Raw genomic sequence first — 25,792 nt, forward strand, 5'->3', positions numbered from 1 at the left:
AATATTTTATGTAGAAGATTAAGTTGTTCAGTGTAAGTCTCATATTGCTGCGCGCGTGTGGTATTTGATTGTTTGAACGAGACGCGTGGCCGCCATCAGTCGAGAAAAGGCGTCAGGTCAGCCTGTCAGAAAAACTGCTGTCTCGTTACATAGGCCCATACCGAGTGCTTCGTGCCGTGACTCCCGTCACCTACGAAATCGCCCTTGACGCCCCATCCGCTTCCCAGTCCAGTGATATCGTGCACGTTACACGACTGAAGCAGTATCACCCTCCCACTGACAACGTTTAGACGCTCCGGGACGTCGCTTCTGCCGCCGGGGGATTATGCTACACGCGTGTGGTATTTGATTGTTTGAAAAAGGCACGTGGGCGTCATCACTCGAGAAAAGAGGAGGAAGAACGAACTGGGCTCGCGCTGTGAATCTAACTGGTCAGCGGTGCAACCGCTGTCAACTGTAAATAGTTGCTCGTCTTACTGGCTCGTCCTTTGTGTAACAATATCTTAGGGGACGACAGGGTTACACAATGTCGAGCAGCCACTCTTCATCCCAAAGGGCGTAGCTACGTCCAAAAGGTCCTGATGCGGTTCTGGCGTTCCTCTTGCTAATTTCACTGCATCATCATATTACGGAACTGAGCAGTTGGGATGTCATTATCACGTGGGAAGTGGTATCAGTAATCGGAGAGGTATGTATTTTTGAAGCTGTTTGAAAGAAGTGGTGATAACTTTTTTATTTGGTTAGACATGTACGATTGTATTTAAAATGACAAGTTTCTTCCCATTAAGGTGAGTTTCAAACGTGTAATATGGCAGCGAAAAATGGGCACATATACACATGGCAGAATTGGTAGGTAAGAGCCAGTGAAACAGCTGTAAATACTGATGGGTCGGTGATTTTATTTTCCATCGTTTGATTTGGAAGATTCACTACCGTCTACGCTCTGCGTTGATGGTTTACATGAACGGCAATTGTCCACAAACGCCTTCCTACAGCTTGTGTGCAGGAAGTTGGTGGTAGGTGCACGCACCCACGCTGTGCAAACTCCGGTCTCTGAAAAACAAAAAAATAACAAGATAAAGCTTAAAAAGCAGAAGAGTGCAAATTTGAAACAATTACTTAGAGTAGGCCAACTTAAGTGCTTCCCACAAGTTTCTAATTTATTCTTCTCATTTAGACATTTTGAACGATATACACTCCTGAATTAAGACTCGCAAGAGCAAGGCGTTTCAAGAAAAATAATAAACAAAATTGAAACAATAACACGCTAACACGCGAACTGAACGCGATGTGGTAATGTAAATGAAGCTAAGCTTGTCTATTATGAGCTTCTGATGTTCGCTCTGGGGACCTAAACATAAAACTATTCCAATATGTTTTTATTCCAATCTCCTCACGTCAAATTTGCGTAACTGCTGACGCAAGCATCGGGTTGTCAGCGCAGGGTTGTCTCAACAGACCAATCAAATGCTCCCCTCGATCATAGGAGGTATCTTTTGTTTGCTTGAAAAACGAATAACATTGCCTACACTGAGCGGCTTGTCTTATCTAATTGGCTCACAAGGGACAAGGAGCACGCTCAAGTGAGAGGGATTCGATGGGGCCGAGCCACTGCACTGAAAATCGATAACCGGATGAAGAGGGTGGTGACAGCGTCTGTGATTTGTCCGCTTTCCCTTACTTACCTTACGGTGGCTCGTCGACAATCGCGGCGGCATGCAGCGGAAGCTTAAGAATGACGCTAAAAGGGATCCTAAACAAAGAAGAGTTGGCAGAACGAGGTCGTGAACGTGCCGGAAGTGCTCGGAAACGTTACGCGGCCACGCAAGAAGTTTAATTACACGCAAATAAACCCATGCTCTCCGGCAGGTGCGAGTAGCCAGTGCCTGAGCGATCGGCGGCAGCCATTTTTTATTCCTTTCGGAACGGGGCAGCCTGCGGCTATTCGGAAGAAAATTCAGTTTTGTTCGGCATAATAATGCATCTTCAACGCCCACACGTCACTTTGACGCGGGGAGTTTTTGCGGCTTTGTGACGTTGTGTGACAGGCAGGTGCAATGGCCGCAACCCGAAGACTTTTCACCAATAGCCGAGGGCTAATGGAGAAAAGGCGCTGAATCAGAAATAACTATTTTTCTTTTGTTCGGTCAAATCATGCATAATCAGTGGCACACGTCATATCAAGTGGGGGGTGGCATCGCGGTATTCGTGACGTCGCGTGACAGACAGGTGAAGTGGGGATGGTCCAAAAAAGTTTTTCACCTATAACGGAGGGCTGAATGCAGAATTGGAATAGGAAAGTTCGGAATAGCTTTACGTTATAGCGCCCCTGATCCCCTACGTCCAAGCGGACAGATTATGATGCCGTCTGCATAAAAATTGCATAGTGCATAAAATAGCATATTTCTTGCTCCAGCCTTACAGCCAGCTGCTTCTCGGAGCAGTGAGAGGGAAGGAAGTGAAGGCTGAGGGAGGAACCTGTCAGCGCCGCGGCCGTGTTAATAATCATTGTAATCACCGCGAATGGAATCAGAGTTCCGCTTTGCAAGCCCTAATGCGGAAAAGGCTAGGTCTTGCGACGCAAAGCTACATGATTTCTTGGCAGCCCTGACGGTGGCCGTGGCAGTGCCTCTACGTACTTTGACATGCAGTCGAGCAATCTGAAATGACTAAGTGCCCCCTTTCAAACAAGATCTGAAACCATCCAAACAAGACCGGCCTTGTTAGAGCTCTCTAGAACGCTCAAAGCTGACAATTCAAAGATGGAATACGTGAGAGGGTTAGTAGCAATGGCGGATGACACGCGCACATCCTCGTTGCCTGTGGTGGTTCGCTGTCGGCGTTGCGAGGACGAAGGCGATGCATGATGCTTGACAAGCACTGAATGACTATTAGATGTGTGTAATCGCAAAGCTGTTTATGTTTTCGCGATGACCATTTTCCACCGCTTTATAGCCGCTACAAACGGATCGCTTATTATGCTCATTACCCTCATCGCAGCATGCCCTTTCGTGTAATGGAACTGTTTTGATTGCTGTAGCGAGGGAACCATGTTTAAACACATTGCGTGGGCGACATAAATAGCACTGTCGAACGTTGCAAAGCACCAGCGATGTGTGCATGATGCACGTGTAATGCCAAAATGCATGATTCATGTATAAATAGTAAACAAATTTACAATCCTTAGACCAGGTTATTGATGACGCCAGACTGCGCTCATTGTGCGTTGCACTCCATTGCGAGTTGCTTTTTATGAGTACAAATTTCGCATAATAAATATCTAGTTTTCTTTACTCATATTTGCGCCTTTGTGTGTTAGATCATTGCCACCACAACCTGATATCTCTTTGAGATGTCTTCTTGTGTACTGTGAAACCTCTGCAATCATTAAAACAAAAGCAATGTCACCATTGGCAGAGATCTTGCTGCGTGCTGTAATTATTTCCACCAGAGTACTTATTTCTCACCGAGGAAACCAAGAAGAACATGGCGACGACCGCTGCAGCGTTGCCTACAGCAACTGCGCTGAGGAAACCCAGGGAGTCATCCACCTTCCGCGGATCATCCTTTGAAGATACTGAAAGCTGGCTGAAACGTGGAACAGGGTCGCTACGTTCAGCAGCTGGAGCTCAGACGAAAAGCTGTGCCATGTCTATATTTCTTGGTGGACCCAGCATCGACATGGATTGAGAATTGAAAGTTGATCCCGGGACGACGTGGCCACACCTTTCGCACTACCTTCCTAAACAACTTCACGAACGTCGTGTGCAAACAAAGGGCAATAGCCCTGTTTGAGACCCGTGCGCAGCTACTAAATAAACAAATTGCGATCTTCATAGAGCAAATGACTTGCCTTTTTCGACAAAGCGACCCCAACATTTCGGAATAAAAGAACATTCAATCCATGATGTGGGGTGGGAAACAAGACATGCTCGCCGGATTAATTCGCAAGCCATCCAAGACTGCCACGAAACTGTTGACGAATGAAAGGACCATCGAGAAGCCAACGTAATTGCGTGATAGGCAATATAACTGTAAATATAACCGCCATGTAACCGTCACAGTGCTGCACATGTGCAGAGCTACTGGCGAAGAATGGGAATGTACTGAGTGGCACATACTTAATCCCCCAGGTTGGCTACTAAGCTGCACAGAGGCCAGCACATACCCAGTGGTCTAAGTTGTAATAATGCATAAGAATATATACAACAATACATCCGGCGGAAAACTGACGGCGAACCCTTAAGCCCGCGGAGCCGGCAGAAAAAGCTTTTCGTAATTAGGAAGTTGAAATGTTTTATAAAAGTTTGTAAATGCTTACACTGAAATAGACTAAACGTCTATAGGACCGAATCATATCGATATTGGTATGGAACACACTCTAGGATTACGATCGAATGCAGGTTCTCTAATGAACAGCTGAAATAAATGAGCGCCATTTCTCTACTATAAAAAACATATAACGTCAAACACAAGGTCAATTCAATAAGAGAAGAAGGCACAAAACCATACATTAGGAATACATATACAAGGCCGATATTGTGTGGTGTCCTTTGTTTGCTGCACTCGCTAATAGTGTGTCCTAATAACCCGCTAATAGTGTGTCCATAATTAGGATTGCTTCAGATTCTCTCTCACGAACACTTCTAGAGCTTCACATTTTCGTAATTTATGCCCTGACGTATTAACATTCTTACCGCCGTAAGCGTCGCCTTCACCTAGGGTGAGCGGGTCCAATTATTTTGTCGTCTTGCATGAAGAAGCTGCATGAAGAAGCTTCGCCCATGAAGAAGCAGCACTTGAGGTTTTTATGCAGCCTATTCCTGAGAGGCCATCTCCGGCGAGAACGTGTCAGGTGTTTGGGCAGTAAAACATCTGCTTACCAGAATTTTTTTATCAAGCACCTGAATACCTCGAAAATACCGAGGCCTCTACAGAACTATCGGGCTACCGGTCTGCTCTCGCCCTAGGATTCCAGCAACGCCAGTACGACCCTGTGAAAGCACTTGCCACAGAGTTGCTTCCTGTTTCATGCTGCTTCACAAAAGCATGATTGTGTACTATATTTGCGCAAGGAGGACCATATCCTTGTTGGGCTTTCTGCTTCCCTCTTAGTGTGCACTCCTATGATTAGAACCACATAATCATAGAAACTTACCGCTAACCGAATAAAAGCGTTGGGGGCCTCTATAAAAGTTAGTTTGCGTGTTATACGTACTGTAATAAAGGCTTCCCTGTCAAGCTCTCTACAGGTTATGCGCAACTACATGCCTATATATTTAATAACCTTTCCTCACAAAAGCATTTCCAGCATGCTACTACCAACTAATTCAATTCCCGGTTCCCGTCCCTGCGTATCACTGCCATCTTAGTCAAGGTACCACTTTATCAAACTCATGTATGGTCCAAGACCCGTAACGTAAATTTTCTGAAAATTATTAACGAGCTAAAAACCCACGAAAAAACTGCTTTTCCTCTAGAAATTTTCCTCTAGCTAGCATTGGAACATAATTCTAACTTCTCTTAACATGTGCAAGTAAATCAACGACAAGGGGAGGGTACATACAAAGGCACCTTTCTAAACGCTCTGTGTAAATATAAAATCAAGAAAGGGGCTGACAGATGGAATAGCACACTGTGGTATAAAATTTGTAAACAGGGATAAGGTGGCTCAGAAAGGCTGGCCAACGTTTCAATATGAGGACCTATCTCCGTAAAAGGTGGCCTCGTCATTCTGGGCATGTTAGTTTTAAAGGGTTAGTGCAGTGACGTCACGTGTGGTTGTCGGTGGTGGTTGGTTATAAAGGGAGAACTTCTGAGATAATGAGCGCTGTCGCCTGACGTCTGTAAGCGTGGTTCCTAAGACGAGGAGACAAGAGCGGGAGAGTGGGACGGTGGGGAGGAAAGAAAAGAAAGAGAAGGAGAGAAAAACGCGGAGGTGGGGCACACCAGGAAAGAAAAGAAGAAAGGAAAAAAAAGAAGAGGGCATGGGAGGGCGTTCGGGAAGCGAGAGGATAGGGAGCATACAGGGATGTCGTTGCCGGCACGTTTCTGTGGCTTTAGAAGAGCTGGTCAGGCGGTCAGTGCGCGAGTAACAGAAAAGACCGCACCCCCCCCCCCCCCAAAATAAAGAGCATGTGTTGAAAGAATGACTTTAATAGCATAGCAGCAATGCGTCGAGCAATTTTGAAATAGTTAAGATGGCCACAAAGAGTCTGGGGTGCAATGTATGGGGTAAATGGAAGGTAGCATGGTCTTTCAAGGGCCGTTAGCCCCAGTAGCTCAACGTAGGTGTTGTTACGGCAGTATACAGCAATGGCGACACCCTGTGTTGCTGAGGCACCGAAAAAGGTGTACTGACGTCTGGAACTTTGGAATCTGTTGATGAGGGCATTTCAAAAAACATAAAATAAAAGCAGACAAAACTAAAGAAAAGACAGCTGGGCGAACCAAAACTGGAATAACAAATATGAAGGTGACGTGCGCCGAAGCGGGCGGGGCAGGTGAATATGGGAAAAGGGGGTCATACAGTTGATATAAACGTAAAAACATGAAAGAGTATATTAAATCCAGTAGTAGGCAGGAAAAAATTTTCGAAATTGAGGAATAGGTGAGGTTAAGAATTAAGGTTAGCTGGTGGCTTAATGTGTTATGTGCCTTGGTTGACGATATGAGAATTTCAGATTTCAGCTGCCGCTTTTATAGATTCTAAGTTGGCACGTGTCAAATTAATTTCCGTCGGGTGTAGGCAATTAAACTTGTGTATAAGGTATGATTCTGTACATTTCCTTTCGCGAGGGGAACGGAAATTTGTTTGTAGTATATAGAGCCTTGCTTTGCTAAATATATGACCATGTTCATTGAAGTGGCTGACATTAAAGTGGCTTGCTTTAGGCAAATTGTGCTTTGTGTCCGCGCGATGACCGTTGAGTCTTGTATGAATTTGCTGACCAGTCTCATCTACGTATTGTTTGCTACAAGCGGCCTATTATAGACAGTAGACTACGTTGCTTGATGTGCAGGTGAAAGCCGAAGTTACCTTGTGTGCGTAGTTCGATGCTGTACTTTTCACTGTAGTAGTAGATTGAAGATGTTTGCATGTAGAGCACATGGGACGGCCAGCGGGACCAGTTCTGTACTTCGTCTTTGTCCTTAGTTTCGCATGCACAAGAATATCTTTAAAATTAGTGTTGCGTCTGTAGGCTACACTGGGCAGGTCGGGAAAAATCTTATTAAGTTTCTGGGTGCTGGTCAAAATTGGGCAGTATTTACTGAGGAGGTTATTCACGTTTGGGTGTGCGTTTGAGAAATTAGTAGTAGAAAGAGGCGTTGTTGTTCTTGTGATCCTCGGGTGGGGCTTGAGGTACTCGGCTCGATCAGATCTGGTTGCAGGGGTGTAGGCTTTTCGAAAGTCACTGTTTGGAGGGTTCCTCTTTGATAGGGTTCCTTTAAGGTGATCGAGTCTGTCTATGTAGTCTTGGTTTGTAGTCTTGATTTGTTAGCCTTGCCTTGTTAGAAATATCTGGGATGGTGGCTGGTATATTCTAGGTACTGTTGTTTGTCGAAAGGTTTTCTATACAGCGCTGTCTCTAGCGCCCCATTTCCAACGTATATTGTTGTGTCCAGAAAGTTTATGCGCTCAGTTGAGGATTCTGATGTGAATTTTATTGTTGGATGAAAAGAGTTTAGAAATGCTACATATTTATCTAGAGTGTCTTGACCATGTCCCCATATTATAAATATGTCGTCTATGTATCGTAGGTATGTGGGAGGCTTGTCAGTGCAGCGCGATAGGAAATTTGTTACTAGAATCCCCATAAATATGTTCGCGTAGGTTGGTGCAAAAGGCGTACCCATGCTTGTGCCATGTATCTGTAGGTAGTAACTCTCCTAAAACTCGAATAGGTATGGGCTAGAACTAATTCAAGGAGAGACAAGTTGACCTCAGTAGACTGTTGTGCGTTGTGTTTAGACAGAGTTTGTTTTATCGAAGATAAACCATCAGGGATTGGAATGTTGGTATACAGGGCCGTGACGTCTAGTGTTGCGAGAATTATGTTGGGGAGTAGTGTGCCCTTAGCATTAATGTCCGCCATAATTCTCAGCAGGTTGGGCGTATCTTCTACAAATGACAGAAGTGCTTTTGGCAAGTCTCCAAGGAAATGATTAAGGAGTGTGGAGATGCTCCCTGTCGGGGTGTTGTTTCGTACTATAGGGGATAATTGCGGTGTATAGTTCAATGGATGGAATTTTACTAATTTCTTGAAGGAGGTAGAAACGCCCGAAAGTTTTGTTTTGGTTTAAGAAATTTGTATTCTGACGGTGTTATGAATCTACCAGCCAAAAGTGATTTTAGCCGGGTGGTAATTGTCACTGTGTAGGATAATGTCGGGTCGTTATCTAGCTTACGATAATGTTCTGGGTTGTTTAGTTGTCTGTAAGCATCTTGCTTGTATTCTTCTACTGGCCAAATAACTATACTTTCACCCTTATCTCCTTCCTTAATAACAATGGCATTGCGGCAACTAGGATTTGAAATATATGATTGCAACACAACTGCGACAGTTACCTCAAGAACATTTCGAACACAGGCAGCGGCATGTGAAACAAGCCACTGCACAAGTGCAACAGTCCCCTCATGAACACTCGGAACAGAGACAGCGAAATGTGAAACAAGCCACAAGACACAAACTATGCCAAAAACGACATCAACCACAGTGCAAACAGACACAACTGTAACAGTCAACAGAAGATCCACTACCGAAGTTTTCACACAGACGCTCACACGCCTGCCTGCACACGCACAAAGTCAAACAGAAATTAAGCTCGCATAAAGCCAGGCATGCGGTAGTATACCTGCTAAACCGCAAAACACCCCACGGAAATCTTCCTGCACAAAGACAAATAAATGACAGACATCGCCAATCAATAACTCTTCTCTGCCACGAAGCACCGGATTCCTACAGGCTAAAAAACTTACGAAAAAACATGCGAGCTACCCATCCCATCTGAAAACCTACACAGTTTGCACAAAGAAAAATATAATCCCTAAAGGTCTAACACTGAAGGTTGTACCAGCTCTAGGAACACTCGATCCACACCATCGTGCAAAGCGACAAGAAACATTGTACAATGCCTCACTTTCACTTTTGAATATCCTCAAGGAACACAGTACAAATCTAAAATTTCAGCCACAGACTTCTGAACATAGCTCTGACACTAGATCAGAAGAAAGATTTCGAGCATTACGACTAAAACAGTCTCGAAAATTGGTTCAACGACAAAGGAAAAAAATTTAACCTTTAATCAAAAAACAACCTTCCAGTCAAACTACCACCTCACGCCGACAAGAAGGACCTCGAGTTTGGAAGTACCAGACGTGACGGAAACTTCCCTCAAAATGAAACCACTCCAATCTTGTAGACGTTTCAAAAACATTAAGTGAAAAAAAAGAAATACGCGTACTCAGCAAGGAGCTTAAACTTTTGTCCCACAAACAACACAACAAATGAATTCGAGCTTCACAAGTACATCTCAGAATTTTTCAGACGAATGCGTATCATACACTTTTTCGCAGAGAACACACCAGACAGCGAGACGACACCACTTAGAGCCTAATCCACTTGGACTCCCGAACCAGAACAAGCCATAGAACTTAGTGGCCGGAATGACATTGTAATTATGGAAGCAGATAAAGGTGGAAGTATAGTTATTTGTGCAGTAGAAGAATACAAGCACGAGGCTTACAGACAACTAAACAACCCAGAACATTACCGTAAGCTAGATAACGATCCGACTTTATGCTACACAGTGACAATTACCAACAGGCTGAAATCACTGCGAATCCCTGTCCGGAGCCAGGGATGCGTAGCAGTGGGTGCTAAGAATCCCTGGCTCCGGACAGGCCACCATTGGAATATGAACCTGGCAACGTTTAACGCTAGAAGGTAATTCTAGTGAAGCGAGTCTAGCAGTGCTATTGGATGAATTAGAGGGCAGTAAATAGGATATAATAGGGCTCAGTGAAGTTCGGAGGCCAAAAGAAGCATAAACAGTGCTAAAAAGCGGGGACGTCTTGTGCTACCGGGGCTTAGTGGAGAGACGAGATCTAGGAGTGGGATTCCTGATTAATAAGAATATAGCTGGTAACATACAGGAATTCTGTAGCATTAACGAGAGGGTGGCAGGTCTTGTTGTGAAACTTAATAAGAGGCACAAAAAGAAGGTTGTACAGGTCTACGCCCCTACATCCAGTGATGATGACCAGGAAGTCGAAAGCTTCTATGAAGACGTGGAATCGGCGACGGGTAGAGTGAAAACAAAATACACTATACTGATGGGCGACTTCAATGCCAAGGTAGGTAAGGAGCAGGCTTGAGAAAAGGCAGTGGGGGAATATGGCATAGGCACTAGGAATAGGAGGGGAGAGTTATTAGTAGAGTTTGCGGAACAGAATAATATGCGGATAATGAATACATTCTTCCGCAAGCGGGATAGCCGAAAATGGACGTGGAGGAGCCCGAACGGCGAGACTAGAAATGAAGTAGACTTCATACTCTGCGCTAACCCTGGCATTGTACAAGATGGGGACGTGCTCAGCAAGGTGGGCTGCAGTGACCATAGGATGGTAAGTACTCGAATTAGCCTAGACCTGAGGAGGGAACGGAAGAAACTGGTACATAAGAAGCCGATCAATCAGTTAGCGGTAAGAGGGAAAATAGAGGAATTCCAGATCAAGCTACACAACAGGTATTCGGCTTTAACTGAGGGAGAGGACCTTAGTGTTGAAGCAACGAACGACAATCTTGTGGTCATCATTAAGGAGTGTGCAATAGAAGTCGGTGGTAACTCTGATGAACAGGATACCAGTAAGCTATCGCAGGAGACGGAAGATCTGATCAAGAAACGCCAATGTATGAAAGCCTCTAACCCTACAGGTAGAATAGAACTGGCAGAACTTTCGAAGTTAATCAACAAGCGTAAGACAGCTGACATAAGGAAGTATAATATGGATAGAATTGAACATGCTCTCAGGAACGGAGGAAGCGTAAAAGCAGTGAAGAAGAAACTAGGAATTGGCAAGAATGAGATGTGTGCGTTAAGAGACAAAGCCGGCAATATCATTACTAATATGGATGAGATAGTTCAAGTGGCTCAGGAGTTCTATGGAGATTTATAAAGTACCAGTGACACCCACGACGATAATGGGAGAGAGAATAGCATAGAGGAATTCGAAATCCCACAGGTAACGCCGGAAGAAGTAAAGAAAGCCTTGGGAGCTTGTCAAAGGGGGAGGGTAGCTGGGGAGGATCAGGTAACAGCAGTTTTGTTGAAGGATGGCGGGCAGATTGTTCTAGAAAAACTCGCCACCCTTTATATGCAATGCCTCATGACTTGGAGCGTACCGGAATCTTGGAAGAACGCTAAGGTAATCCTAATCCATAAGAAAGGGGACGCCAGAGAGTTGAAAAATTATGAACCGATCAGCTTACTGTCCGTTGCCTACAAAGTATTTACTAATGTGATCGCAAATAGAATCAGCAACACCTTAGATTTCTGTCAAGCAAAGGACCAGGCAGGATTCGGTAAAGCATACTCAACAATAGATCATATTCACCCTATCAATCAGGTGATAGAGAAATGTGCGCAATATAACCAACCCTTATATTTAGCTTTCATTGATTACGAGAAAGCGTTTTATTCAGTCGAAACCTCAGCAGTCATGGAAGCATTGCGGAATCAGGTTGTAGACGAGCCGTATGTAAAGATATTGAAAGATATCTATAGCGGCTCTACACCCACCGTAGTCCTCCATAAAGAAAGCAACAAGATTCCAATAAAGAAAGGCGTCAGGCAGGGAGAAACGATCTCTCCAATGCTATTCACAGCGTGTTTAGAGGAGGTATTCGGAGACCTGGAGTGGGAAGAATTGGGGATAAGAGTTAATGGAGAATACCATAGTAACTTAAGATTCGCTGATGATATTGCCTTGCTTGGTAACTCAGGGGACCAATTGCAATGCATGCTCACTGACCTGGAGAGGCGAAGCAGAAGAGTGGGTCTAAAAATTAATCTGCAGAAAACTAAAGTAATGTTTAAGAGTCTCGGAAGAGAACAGCTATTTACAATAGCTAGCAAGGCACTGGAAGGGGCAATGGAATACATCTACTTAGGGCAGGTAGTGACGGCGGATCCGGATCATGAGACGGAAATAATCAGGAGAATACGAATGGGCTGAGGTGCGTTTGGCAGGCATTCTCAGATCATGAACAGCAGGTTGCCATTATCCCTCAAGAGAAAAGTGTGTACTAGCTGTGTCTTACCAGTACTCACCTACGGGGCAGAAACCTGGAGGCTTACGAAAAGGGTTCTACTTAAATTGAGGACGACCCAACGAGCTATGGAAAGAATGATGGGTGTAACGTTAAGGGATAAGAAATGAGCAGATTGGGTGAGGGAACAAACGCGAGGTAATGACATCCTAGTTGAAATCAAGGAAAAGAAATGGGCATGGGTAGGACATGTATGAGGAGAGAAGATAACCGATGGTCATTAAAGGTTACGGAGTGGATTCCAAGGGAAGGGAAGCATAGCAGTGGGCGGCAGAAAGTTAGGTGGGCGCATGAGATTAAGAAGTTTGCAGGGACGACATGGCCACAATTAGTACATGACCGGGGTTGTTGGAGAAGTATGGGAGAAGCCTTTGCCCTGCAGTGGGCGTAACCAAGCTGATGATGATGATGATGATGATGAAATCACTTTTGGCTGATGGGTTGATAACACCGTCAGAATAAACATTTCGGTTTCTTAAACCAAGCAACAAAACGGCCGGGTGCTTCTACCTCCTGCAAAAAATTCATAAAATTCCATCCACTGAACTATACACCGCTATTATCCCAGGGCACCCGATAGTATTAAACAACAACACCCTGACAGAGAGCATCTCCACATTTCTTAATCACTTCGTTGGTGACTTATCAAAAGCACTTCCGTCACTTTCACAATATACTCCCCAATGCTGAGAATTATGAAGGACATTAATACTAAAGGCACACTACCCCACAACATAATTCCCGAAACACTGGACGTCACGGCCCTGTACACCAACATTCCAATCAGTAATGGTTTATCTTCACTAAAAGAAACGCTGTCTAAACACCATGCAAGACACTCTACTGAAGTCTACTTGAATTACTTCTAACGCACAACTGATTAGAATTTGAGGAGAGTTACTACCTACAGATACATGGTACAAGCATGGGCACGCGTTTTGCACCAACCTACGCGAACATATTTATGGGGATTCTAGAAACAGATTTCCTATCCCGCTGCTCTGAGAAGCCCCGGTACACAGACGAGATATTCATAATATGGGGACATAGTCAAGACAGTCTAGATAAATATGTAGCATTTTAGCCTCTTTTCAACCAACAATAAAATTAACATCAAAATCCTCAATGGATCACAAACACTTTCTGGACACACTTTATACGAACAATATACGAATAAACTAGTTGAGTCAGCGTTCGTGTAGGTTCCTAACTTAGTTCATCGTTCTTGGCTCTGTTTTGGCGGTTTGTCAAATCTGTATGCATACCAAATTGCCAAAGTGTACGTAGATATGAAGCATTAAGGTATTTCCATTTATTTCTGCAAGAACACTATAGGGTCTCATCTTCTCTTTATATTTAACACTGATGTACATGATTCTAGTTCAATTTCAGGGAGTCCCCTAAGGCAAACAATAACAGGGATGGTAACTTTGTGTGTAATATTTATCAATTTCATCCATTCAAGGTATGACGTGTAAAATACCTGTTTGTAGGTATGCAAGCGTTCACAGTTTTTAAACACTTAGTTTAAACTCTGCTTTTCGGTTCTCGTGACGCTGATTTGCGCTGTGCTGTATTCTCGAGGCGCAGGAACCTTTCTTGTGCTTTAAGTGCATGCATTATTTTGTATTTATTGCAGCAAAAATTGTAGTGAGCTTTAATATGCATGCATATCGCTTTCGTTCTAATTTTCTTCGACACTGGTACTGCAGCTCCCTCCGTCTTTCATTTATTGTTTTGTCCCAAGTAGCATGCAGCTTTAATGATTTTGTGCAGCGGAATTCTGGTGGCGTCTTACATTTTATCTGCACAAGTGAGGTAGGTATACGGTGTTTTTGTATGCATTTATTTGCGCTTTTCTCTGTCTCACCAATCTGGCTGTCCAGTCATTGTAACCTATTCTTATGCATAGTAATGAATATTTCTGGGCCACTTGATGCTGCACGTGCAGGAGACCATTTGTTTGGCTGTGGGGAATTGTGCTAGCGGCGTGTTTTTCTTTTACTTATTGAAATGTATTAGCTAGCGTTGCCATATCTCTTTACTGACAGAGGTACCACTTATTTGCTGGCTATGGGGAAGGAGACCCCCAAACTATAAGTGTTTCCATTATCTTTGTGCAAGTCCAGAAACATGAACTCAAATGAGCTCCCTAAATTGAAGAAATGCCACCAATAAGCTCTTCTGTACTTTTAAAATAACCTAAGAAATTAGATGGAGTGAAGTTACTGCTTGACTTGTGTCAGGAAGATAGGCCGGATTCGCTACACAATTTACTACATTTACCTTCTTTCAAGAAAGCAAACGTAGTAACACATGATTCACGTTTTTCTCACCATCCCCGATAACTATCTAAATGACGTCTTGTCATTTAATAGCTAAGTTGAGCGACTTTATTTATAAGATAATTGAGCAACATGAAAATATATACATAGCGAGGACAGAACGCCCAAACCATCCGACATATCTACTTTGGTACTTCATTAGATTATTGTGGTCAAAGACATGTGCTAAAGCTTGTATATTTTTATGTGAAGTCATTTGTTCCCCGTCTATTTGTAATTTACCTTCTGACAGGCAGCCGTAACTCTTCCTGCGACGTGTTAGTGTGCGAAACACTTTAATGTAACGTATTCAGATATCTTTTGTGTGTTCACACATGCAAGCCAGCATCAAGGGTTCATGTGTTCAAAGTTAGTTGTTCCAAGGGTATACTTAAGCCCTGCCTTATGAGTCACTTTGCCCTCTAATCATAAACATAAGTCCTAAGTGAAGACCAGAATGATTGTTCTGCTTGATCTCAAACGTATATTTGCTTGCGAGATATCTTTACACTGTAAAGAGTGCTGTAGGTAGCAGCCTATGTCTCCAGCTTCCATACAGTTGTGCCTTTTATACTGTAATAATATTTCATGGGCACGCATCTTTAATGCAAATAAAAGTACCTGACTCGTATTAGTCCCCTTCGCTTTTCTTTGTGTTAGGGAAAGTTATGAGCATGCACCGGAGCATGCAAGTGTATATAGCAAATCAATTGCTACATGACATGAATAAAATTATCTATCCCAATGAAATGTGATATTTCAGTGACGGGATTCGAAATCACAGTGCCATCTCAACTGGGCCACAATGTACTTTTCAGTGCTGTGGCAATATTGACTCAAGAAAAGGCGAACAGTACTACATCATTTCAATGTAGCATCCATGTTAACCCATGAATCATTCAACAAAGCGAACACAGCGAACTGTCTAAGCACAATGGACTTTCAATTGTGACTAAATAATTATTCATAATCGAACCAGCCAATGCTGTCTCAATCAAATTTCAGTAGCCAATACTCAAGAGCGCTGAACACTGGACCCAATGATATCCCAACGAATTCTCAACGACTTTTAATTTCGATGCTCAACATTACAAACGGGATTTCAAGTGTACATGTACGCATTGATCAGAAAAGTATGCTGGGCAGCCGTCATCATATTCACCATACCACCACCCTCCTTCCTCTTCACATCCTATCTCTATTATTCCCCCAAACCTCTTCCTCAGCATGGAGTAGCAAGCTAGAGGGACTTCACTAAGGCCGACCTCTCCACCTTTCTGCCATTAAAAATAATCTCTCTCTCCCTGGCTCTCTCTTGTTCTTCACGATACTTTCTTCTTAGACGAACTCTCCAGCAAAACCACACTTCTTGGTTGAACTATACAGCATAATACACGATAGTGTTACTGGCTTGTTTTATAAAGAAATAAATTGTTCTTCATCAACGACCCTCTTCAACTTCACATTGTAACCAATGTTGTGCCATGCAGCAAACAACTAAATTGGAAAGGTGACGTTTTGGCCTTCATATTTTTGAAACCACTTGCGAACAGGCGAAAGGAACTTGCCATTTTTGTCTTAGGAACCTGGCTAGTAACAGCGTGAGTTAAACATGAAATGATCCGGACCTTATAAAACCACCTTGCTGTAAGTTTTCTGAAAGAGGAAAGGTGGAGTTTCACAAAATGATATAATGAAATGCAGGACAAAATCGCAGGTCTTTGTAAAGCCGCTGGAACAAATACGTAAAATCAGAGAAACTCCTTTGGGAGTTGTCTAAGTATGCGTACGCATAGTGTCACTTGCTCACCTCCACGCAGCCCGGTGTCATTGTCAATGTTATGAAACTTGATCCTACCAGTATAAGCCTTTTGCGGTCGTCATCGTCGTTATCAATCTTATCGATCAAGATCCAACGCTTATCAACTCTTAGCGGTCCTTATTAACCTGGATTTCCAGCAAAGCTGTTGCAAAACGACCGCTACATTTGCTCAGGGGGTATGCAATGCTTTATTGATGGTTCGGATGCTTGTTTTGAGCTTGTACTTTATAGAAACGTAAAATATTCTGTGTGTTTTATGGGTCACTTCAATGAATGGGTGCAACGTTCGCTTTACTTTGCTGAGCACTTGTAGCCTCTGCCTCACGTACGTCAAAGCCATTGCATTCGTCATACATGACGGATGGTCATGATTCTCGTTGAGCGGGCATAGGAATGGTTACGCATTTAACACAAAACCAGTTCTGTGGGGAGTTTCGCACTCGGTATTCCTAAAGCCTCTCAATGATTAAAAGTAGCACAATTTCCACACCCTCCGGAATTGCGCCCTGGTTTTTCACTCTACCGTACGCCCGCCTCAATGGCGGTGCCGCCAACACCAACACGTATCAGACGACCTTGCGTATTTTTGCGCATGTCTAGCGGCAACTGATGTCGTATGCTTGCAATTTGACCGTGATTTATATCGTTTTTCATAGAAACTGCGTCTTCATTCTTTGTTTCTGCAGTTGGAAATGAAAGAATGCGCGTTCTGCTGCCATCAAGCCAGACATTGCGTGAATTCACGTGTCATGGAACCATGCCTTACTAGATTCCGACCGTCCGTGCACCCGTTTTTTTTGTAATTTGGTTGTAGTCGAGCGCAGAATGAAATGTTTGGTACGAGTAGAAAAGCTCTCTGCAAGCACAGCTGTCGTGGTGCACCCGTCCTCCTAGTTGTGGCTTCTCCTATGTGGCGTGCCTGTGCACATATCGTGCTTAGTTCTGATACAACTATGCGTGTTATGTACTTTCTAACGTGCGAACACAGTGCGCGCCATTGACAGAACTCGAATAACGTGGGACCTTTTGTACGTAAGCCTTAGTACACAACATAATGCAACGATTTGGCCGCTCTGAAGCGTAGTTGACTAATTTTGCTTGATATTCATTGCATGTGCATGTGTTCGAACCCCTCAGACTGCCATGAGGATTTATCAACTAGCCCTGTAACAAGTTCTGCTTTGTCACGATATTTCTTGCAGGATGCTGCATCAAATACTCTACGTGTTACTTCATGTAATAAGATTGTGACTGTTTTTAGGTGAGCGATGACTGCATAGTGGAAATGCCACTGTGCGGTGGCTTTTCTGTATAAAAAGAAAATAGCTTTGGACCTTCCATGCTGTGCTGCGGCAGATGTTTGCCTGAGAGGACGACATTTTTTTACAGTTTAACTCTCCTTACAAGTCTGAATTGGTTCTAGAAGTGCTCGCATAGAATCTGTATTAAGTAGCGGATGCCTCACTTTTATTTGCTCAAGTTCAATTCGTTGCCAGGTATTGTTATTTCCTTGCCGTTAACGGAGCGTTTGATGTCGTCAGTAATTTTCGAATATGTAATTTGTTTTACTTCTGTGTGTCTTTTCTATTTTTCTCATGGTTATGCTGATTTGCGACTTTTCCCCACTCCTGCTCTATACATTGTAAGGCTGCAGTAAAAATAATTGAAAAAAATGAACAGTGTATAAATAAACAAATCAATGAAAAGTACATTTGCTGGAGTATCTCAAATGAATATGATTCATCCGCCGTGGTTGCTTAGTGGGCATGGTATTGGGCTCCTAAGCCCGAGGTACCGGGATTTAATTGCGGCCAGGGCGGCCCCGTTTCGTTGGAACCGATATGTGAAAACGCCCGTAGACTTAGATTTAGGTGCATGTTAAAGAACGCCAGATGGTCCAAATCTCCTGAGTCCCTCACTACGGCGTGCCTCATAACCAAAAAGTGGTTTTGGCACGTAAAGCCCCATAATTTAATTTTAATTTTGAATATTCTTTGTTACTACTCTCGGCGTAGCCACAGCCTTGTATAAGCAAAGCTTGAAATGTCTGATATAATGTACTATATAGTCTTCCAAATTGCGTCGCGTAATTTTGTTCTAAGGCAAACAAAATACAACACACTCTACAAACAAACGCACAAGTCGCGTGACATCTGCCAGACGAGCACGCGGTGGAACAGCTCGTCGTACCAGATCTGATTTTGGAGCTACCTTTTTTACTTCACAAGACGCAAGTGTGGCTGTTCAATAAAGTTCATGCAGTCAATCCGGCACCCCCATATTATTTTCATTCCATGCATCCTTGTTCATAGTGGAATACAAATACTTCCTTTGCTGAACCAGTTCATGCAAGCACATGCACTGCAACTCATCACGGACAGCAGGGGCCCTCAAGCAGCGTTTCGGGCTGCTTGTTGATGACAGAAGCACCACGTACGGGGCGCGCAGATGCCAATGTATGCAGGTGCAACGATGATACTATCGGCGAGCGTTTTAATGAAGCCCGTGCTTTCTTTTGGAGTAAACACCAAGGACATCAAAAGCTGGTGACGGGGCTGAAAAGTTCAGAGGATGGCGCTGCTTGTATTCATTTAGGAACTAAAGGTGTGGTACCTTTAGAGCAGCTTTCATGTGAAATGACACGAACGGAAAGTGAATTGGAAGAACACATGCATGGAAATGATGGCTTCGACACGGAAATGGAATAGCAGATATATTAAATGTGATCCTGGGAACTGGTTAACCACACTAATAACCGTGCCTTTTTTCGGCGAAGCCGTGTTCTCGGAAATATAAATGTCTAAGCGAGTAGTTGAGAAACGAAACTTACTGTACTATATGTGATTATACTGTAGGCTGTAGAAGCGTTGCCTATTACATTTCCTCTGTTCTTGCAGATACGGTACACTTGGGAAGGGCACAATAGTACGGTACAGATGAAGTGCCAGTTTCCTTTATTTCGACTTCAGTATGAATAAAGCAACAACTATTTTAGTGAGGAGGGGGAGCCCGTGGAAACTGCGTAATTTGAAAGCGCACGGGAATAACCAATGAATATTTCCGATAATAATATTTCCTATGGATAATATTTCCAGCGCTGTATGTGAAGCCAAGTGTGAGACTTGTAAGCAGGATGCAGAAATGGTCTCACAAGGGACAAGGGACATTATAACTCTCACATTGAGTTAATTAGGGAGAAAAATCCTAAAGAAAAAACAGCTGAAATATTTCACAGTAAAGAATCTTTTGATCATTTATGTGCAGTAACCTACCAAAAAGCCTGAGCTAGGGCTGTAAACGAATGCTAGCATATTATTTATTTTACTTCAACACATTTTCAAAATTTTCAAAACATTACCTTTGCAGTAACCAGGTTGGCAATCGGCAATGAAATGGACTCAGTACTGAAACAAAGCGCAATGTGTGCCCCAGTTCTTCAGGCACTGTGCTGAGCGCTGTTGGTAGCTTAGCATAAGTTCATAAAGGAAAACTGTAAGGAAGCAAGGCTTCCTGTCCTTTAAAGGTACTGACAACCAATATTTAAGCACCTAGTTTTTATGGTGCAACGCAAAGCTCACTCTTGGTAGTGTTTAAATCTGCAGCTTGGAACGAGTGTATATCAGAAAATAAATGACATGAGAGCTGTGCGACCATGCCTAATCACAGGGCAATTGCCAGCGAAGCTGTTTCTGGGGCTGTTGCAATACGAATTTCTATTTGTGCGTAAATGAATCAGATAGTTCTTAACATTGACTCTACATCACTGGTCTGTTTGAAAACTTAGTCGGACACAACGGTCCCGAGCAGATGGGATGAATTTTCCCAAAACTAGCGATTGATCTACCTATATTTTAACTAACAAAACTTCGGCAAACGTTACCCCCTTTTTCACTAAATGTGATCTTAGTTTTCTCTATTGTAACACCGGCCATCCCGATAACTTCTATGCTGTTCGCGAAACACTTAACATGCTCCGGAAGCTTCAGTAGGTAATTTACTGCTAAGGCTGCTTTTTCTCCTCAAACTTAGAACTTAGGCTTCAGTTTACCAATGACCTGTTCCTAATTTTTAACAAGCATCAGGTATTGCTATTACAAACCTTGTATAAGCTATAACAAACGGTCAGAAGAGGGTGCTCAGTAAATACTTTCAAGGCTTCTTTCAAGATGTTTCGTCACACATTTCAGATAACACTGCTGTCATCTCATCAAAGAAACTTGACACTTAATACCGTTGTTGAAACCAAAGTGCACACTCAATGCATTGCACCGGTGCTAACATATGGGGCAGGAACATGGAATTTAAGAAAGAAGATGAGAGCAAGTTGTAGACCGCGCAAAGGGATGATGATGATGATATGTAGTGTTTATTGGCGCAAGGGCCAAGTTTGGCCAAAGAGCGCCAAGGCAGTGGTGATAAGTTTGCAATGTAGTTGTGAGTTCTATGGGGTTAATGTAAATTGGCTGTATAGGGGCCTTAAAAATAGTCGCTCCAGAGTGCGTAAAATATATCTGTAATAAGATTATGTCGATGACAAATGACGTGTTCAATGTGCAATAAAATTCATCGTGAAAGAGCGATGCAATACAGAAAATATATTGGATGGTGAAATTACCTGTAGCACCACTGCCTCGCCAGAGCCCTTGAAGCACAAGGGCCTAGAGGCATGTGGTATATGAAACAGATATCGCAGCGGCATCCTCTAAAGAGAGGAGACGCTACGAGTGTGTGGGGCTAATAATATGTATTACGACATCTTTCAGTAAGCCCAGGACTGCGTTGGTGTCAAACAGTGGTTCTGGGCCGAGTAACATTACTGGATGAAGGGGGATGTGCTGCCGGTATGCTAAGGGAAAATGTTTCAGATTCGGCTTTCCGACACTCCAGAAGGACGTGGAGGACGGTCAGCCTCTCCCCGCATCTACCACAGGTTGGAGGCTCGTTTCCGGTGAGTAAAAAGTTGTGTGTGCCGAATGTGTGTCCTATCCTTAGACGACAGAATAGGACATCTGTCCGGCGTGATTTTGTTACGGAAGGCCAGAATCCTAACAGTGGCTTTATCACGTGGAGCTTATTATTTGTTTCCCCGTCCCATAGGCGTTGCCAGTGGTTCCGTAGTTTCCTCCGTAAAAAGGGCTTCAGATCTGTCACAGGGACTGCGGCGGTGGAATTAACAGAATGCGATGCAACTGACGTGGCCATCTGGTCCGCCAGAACATTGCCTTCAATGCCCGTATGACCTGGTACCCAGCATATGATGACATGCAGGTTTCCTGTATACGCTTTACACAGTACGGAGTAGAGTTCATTAATTACCGGATTTTTGTGGCTGCAGAAAGACATCAAGGCCTTCACAGCACTAAGGGAGTCCGTATATATAACTGATTTCTGGAGTTTTGATTTATTTATATGCTTTACGACCGACAGCACTGCGTAAGCCTCAGCCGTAAAGATACTAGTTTCCGGATGCAGTACATCGGTTTCCGAGAAGGATGGACCGACGGCTGCATAGGACACCCCGTCGTGTGACTTCGATGCGTCTGTGTAGAACTCCGTGCAGGAGTATTTGTGCTGGAGTTCCCGGAAATGCATTTGGATTTCAATCTCTGAAGCGTGTTTTGTAACTTGCATGAAGGATATATCGCATTGTATCAGCTGCCACTCCCAAGGAGGTAGCAGCTGGGCTGGATGCATTGGGCGAAGCTCAAGGATTTGGACACGCATTTCATCACTAAGCTCCCTCACACGCAGCGAGAAAGGCTGTCTTACGGAGGGACGATTATGAAAGAGTGTAGCATATGTCGTATCGTTAATGGTATTAAAACATGGATGTTGAGGATAAGAGTGGACTTTCAAAAAATATGTTTGGCTGATGTATGTTCTCTGCAGATGAAGTGACCACTCATTTGATTCTGCATATAAGCTTTCAACAGGTCTTGTTCTGAAAGCTCCAGTTGTCAGTCGGATTCCTAGATGGTGGACCGGATCTAGCATCTTTAGCGCGCTCAGGGCTGCAGAATGATAGATCACGGCACCGTAGTCCAACCGTGATCGGATGAGGCTCTTGTAAAGATTCATTAAACATTTCCTGTCGCTGCCCCATGTTGTGTGGGATAACACTTTAAGTAAGTTCATTGTTTTTAAGCATTTGACCTTGAGGTACTTTATGTGTGGGATAAAAGTTAATTTCGAATCAAGTATGATGCCTAAGAACTTGTGTTCTTTGTTCACAGGAATTTGCTGACCATACATTTCGATACTGGGTTCTGCAATGAGGCCTCTCTTTCTTGTGAAAAGCACACACGAACGTTTGTTGGGGTTAACTTTAAATCCATTTTCTTCTGCCCATTTGGACACTTTGTTCAAGCCCTGTTGAACTTGCCTCTCACATACTGTAAGGTTGCAGGATTTGAAACCTATCTGTATGTCGTCTACGTAAACAGAATAAGAAATGGCTGGCGGTAATGAAGCACGAAGGGTGTTCATTTTCACGATGAAGAGCGTGCAGCTAAGTACACCTCCTTGAGGTACACCAGTTTCCTGTATAAAAGGTCGCGACAATACATTGCCGACTTTCACGCGGAATGTACGGTTGGACAAATAGCTTTCTATTAGGACGAGCATATTGCCACGGATGCCAATTCCCGACAAGTCCCTCAAGATTCCATAGCGCCACGTAGTGTCGTACCCCTTCTCCATATCGAGGAATAAGGATAAGAAATATTGTTTATGTAGAAAGGCGTCGCGAATGTTTCCCTCAATGCGCACAAGGTGATCGGTTGTGGACCGCCCTTTTCTGAAGCCACACTGAAAGGGATCGAGCATATTGTTGAGTTCCAGGAAATGTACAAGTCTGCGGTTAACCATTTTTTCAAAAAGCTTACAAAGACAATTTGTAAGAGCTATCGGGCGGTAACTTGCCGCCAAGGAAGGGTCTTTACCCTGCTTAAGAACAGGGACCACAATTGCTTCTTTCCATGTGGATGGGAGGTATCCTGCAGCCCAAATAGTGTTGAAAAGTGTGAGAAGTGTAAGTTGTGCGTCAGTATGTAAGTTTCTGATCATTTGGTACATGACTCTATCAGGTCCCGGTGCAGAACTTTTGCATGTGGTCAAGGCAGCTCTCAACTCAGCAATACTGAACGGCTGGTTATAAGGTTCATTCTGTCTGGATTTTCGTATTATTGGCTTACATTCTTCTATTTGTTTGTATTTCAAAAAGGATTCCGAAGAATGGTTTGAACTCGACACGCTCTCAAAGTGTTCGCCAAGTGAGTCTGCCTGATCTTTCAGTGTTTCACCTTGTGTGTTCACCAAAGGAAGTGAATATGTTTGTCGCCCTTTTATCCTATTAAGCCTGTTCCAGACTTTGGCCTCATCTGTATAGGAGTTGATACCAGATAAAAACTTCTGCCAACTCTCTCTTCTGGCCTGTCGGCGGGTTCACCTGCCTTGGGATTTTACTTGTTTAAAATTGATAAGATTCTCCGCAGTGGGGCAGGCGCGTAGCAACCCCCACGCTTTGTTTTGTTTCTTACGAGCGATCCTGCAATCGTTGTTCCACCACGGGATACGCCGTTTGCATGCCAATTCATTTACTTGTGATATACATTTAGTTGCGGCATCTATTATGAAGGCTGTAAAATATTCCACAGCAGCATCAATTCCTAACGCGGACATGTCATCCCATGATATGCTAGTTAAGGTTCGGAATTTCTCCCAATCTGCTGTGTCAGTCTTCCACCAAGGAGCCTGTGGTGGATATTCGTCTTCTTTAAGTGTTCTTAATAGTATAGGGAAATGGTCGCTTCCGTAAGGATTGTTCGTAACTTCCCATTCGAGTTCAGGCAGTATGGACGGGGAAACTATGCTCAGATCAATTGAAGAAAAGGTATTGTTTGGAAGACAGTAATATGTGGGTTTCTTCTTATTCAGAAGGCACGCACCAGAAGAAAGAAGGAACTGTTCAACAAGACGACCTCGCGCATCTATACGAGAGTCACCCCAGAGGGAGCTGTGCGCATTGAAATCGCCAAGAACAACATAAGCTTCTGCCAATTGATCTATAAAGGATTCGAATTCATGTTTCGGTAACTTGTAGTTTGGGGGTACGTAAAGGGAGCAAATGGTGACGAGTTTATTTAGAAGAACAGCTCGAACCGCCACTGCTTCGAGGGGCGTTTGTAGCTGTAAACGCTGACAGGAGATACTTTTATGAATTAAAATGGCAACACCGCCTGATGATACGACAGCATCATCGCGATCTTTGCGGAACTTGACATACGGTCGGAGAAAGTTTGTGTGTTGTGGTGTTAAGTGTGTTTCCTGTAGACACAGCACTTTTGGATTGTGTTTTTGGATAAGCTCTTGTACGTCATCAAAGTTCCTAAGGAGACCTCTGACATTCCATTGAATTATTTGTGTAGCCATATTGGAAGGAAATAAGTGCTGTGTGTATGGAAAGGGAGGTGTTGCGTTAGGTTACAGAGCTCTTTCGAGGCCCTGTAACGGGAGTTCTGCCCTTTCTGGAGCGTTCGAGTGAATCTCGACGCTCCTTAGGCGTTTGGTGCGCCTTGGGGATAGGTGTAGTGTCCATTGCCTCTTGTGAGGCGCCGGACACGTGCTCTTGCGAGCGAGAAGTTACAAGGGAGAGTCCTGCCTTGGAGGGCAAGACCCCTGCGCCCACCAGCCAGGAGGTCGATGGGGCACCCTGCGGGATTTGGCTGCGCCGGCTGTTGCCAGCGCTGGAAGGGGCCGGGGGGGTTGGGGCAGCCTCGGCTGCGCCCACCTTCGGGGTCGATGGCCCCGTTTGCTGAGTAGGCGGAGCAGCGCCAGCTGCAACCACCGTGGGGGCAGATGGCGTAACTGCCGACTCACTGCCTGTGGGTCGGACAGCCGCCGGAGACCGTTGTGGCGCTGCCCCCTGACGCGCCACTTCGGCAAAGGTGTTCTTTGGCAGGAAGGACACCCGCCTGCGTGCCTCTTTGAACGATATGTTTTCCTTAACTTTGATTGTGACTATGTCTTTCTCTTTTTTCCAGGACGGGCACGACCGCGAGTATGCGGCGTGCTCGCCTTCACAGTTTACACAATGGGGAGTGTTCTTGCAAGCTTCAGAATTATGCTCGTGGGCACTGCACTTCGCACAGGTTTGACGGCCTCGGCAGCTCTGCGAACTGTGGCCGAAGCGTTGGCATTTGAAACATCTAAGGGGGTTTGGGACATATGGCCTAACACGGAGCTTGATGTACCCGGCCTCTACAGATTCGGGCAGAATACTTGAGCCGAAAGTCAGTATAAGGTGTTTGGTTTTG

At 44.1% G+C, this 25,792-nt stretch overlaps 1 protein-coding gene across 3 annotated transcripts in view; it reads right to left on the bottom strand.

The window, feature by feature from the left end:
• Positions 1-879: 879 nt before the first annotated feature.
• LOC142586934 (uncharacterized) overlaps positions 880-25,792 on the bottom strand; it is a 96,960-nt gene continuing 72,047 nt past the window's right edge. For 2 of the 3 annotated variants that reach the window (XM_075697809.1, XM_075697810.1), the window contains one exon: positions 880-1,053. In XM_075697809.1, coding sequence (XP_075553924.1) covers positions 899-1,053 — 155 coding nt within the window. In that variant the 3' untranslated portion in view covers positions 880-898. Of the gene's footprint in view, positions 1,054-16,224; positions 16,313-25,792 lie in introns of all 3 variants that reach the window. The other variant, XM_075697811.1, reaches the window with a different exon arrangement.

This window comes from Dermacentor variabilis, chromosome 7, assembly GCF_050947875.1.
Source record: "Dermacentor variabilis isolate Ectoservices chromosome 7, ASM5094787v1, whole genome shotgun sequence".
In the NCBI taxonomy this organism is placed as follows: Eukaryota; Metazoa; Arthropoda; class Arachnida; order Ixodida; family Ixodidae; genus Dermacentor; species Dermacentor variabilis.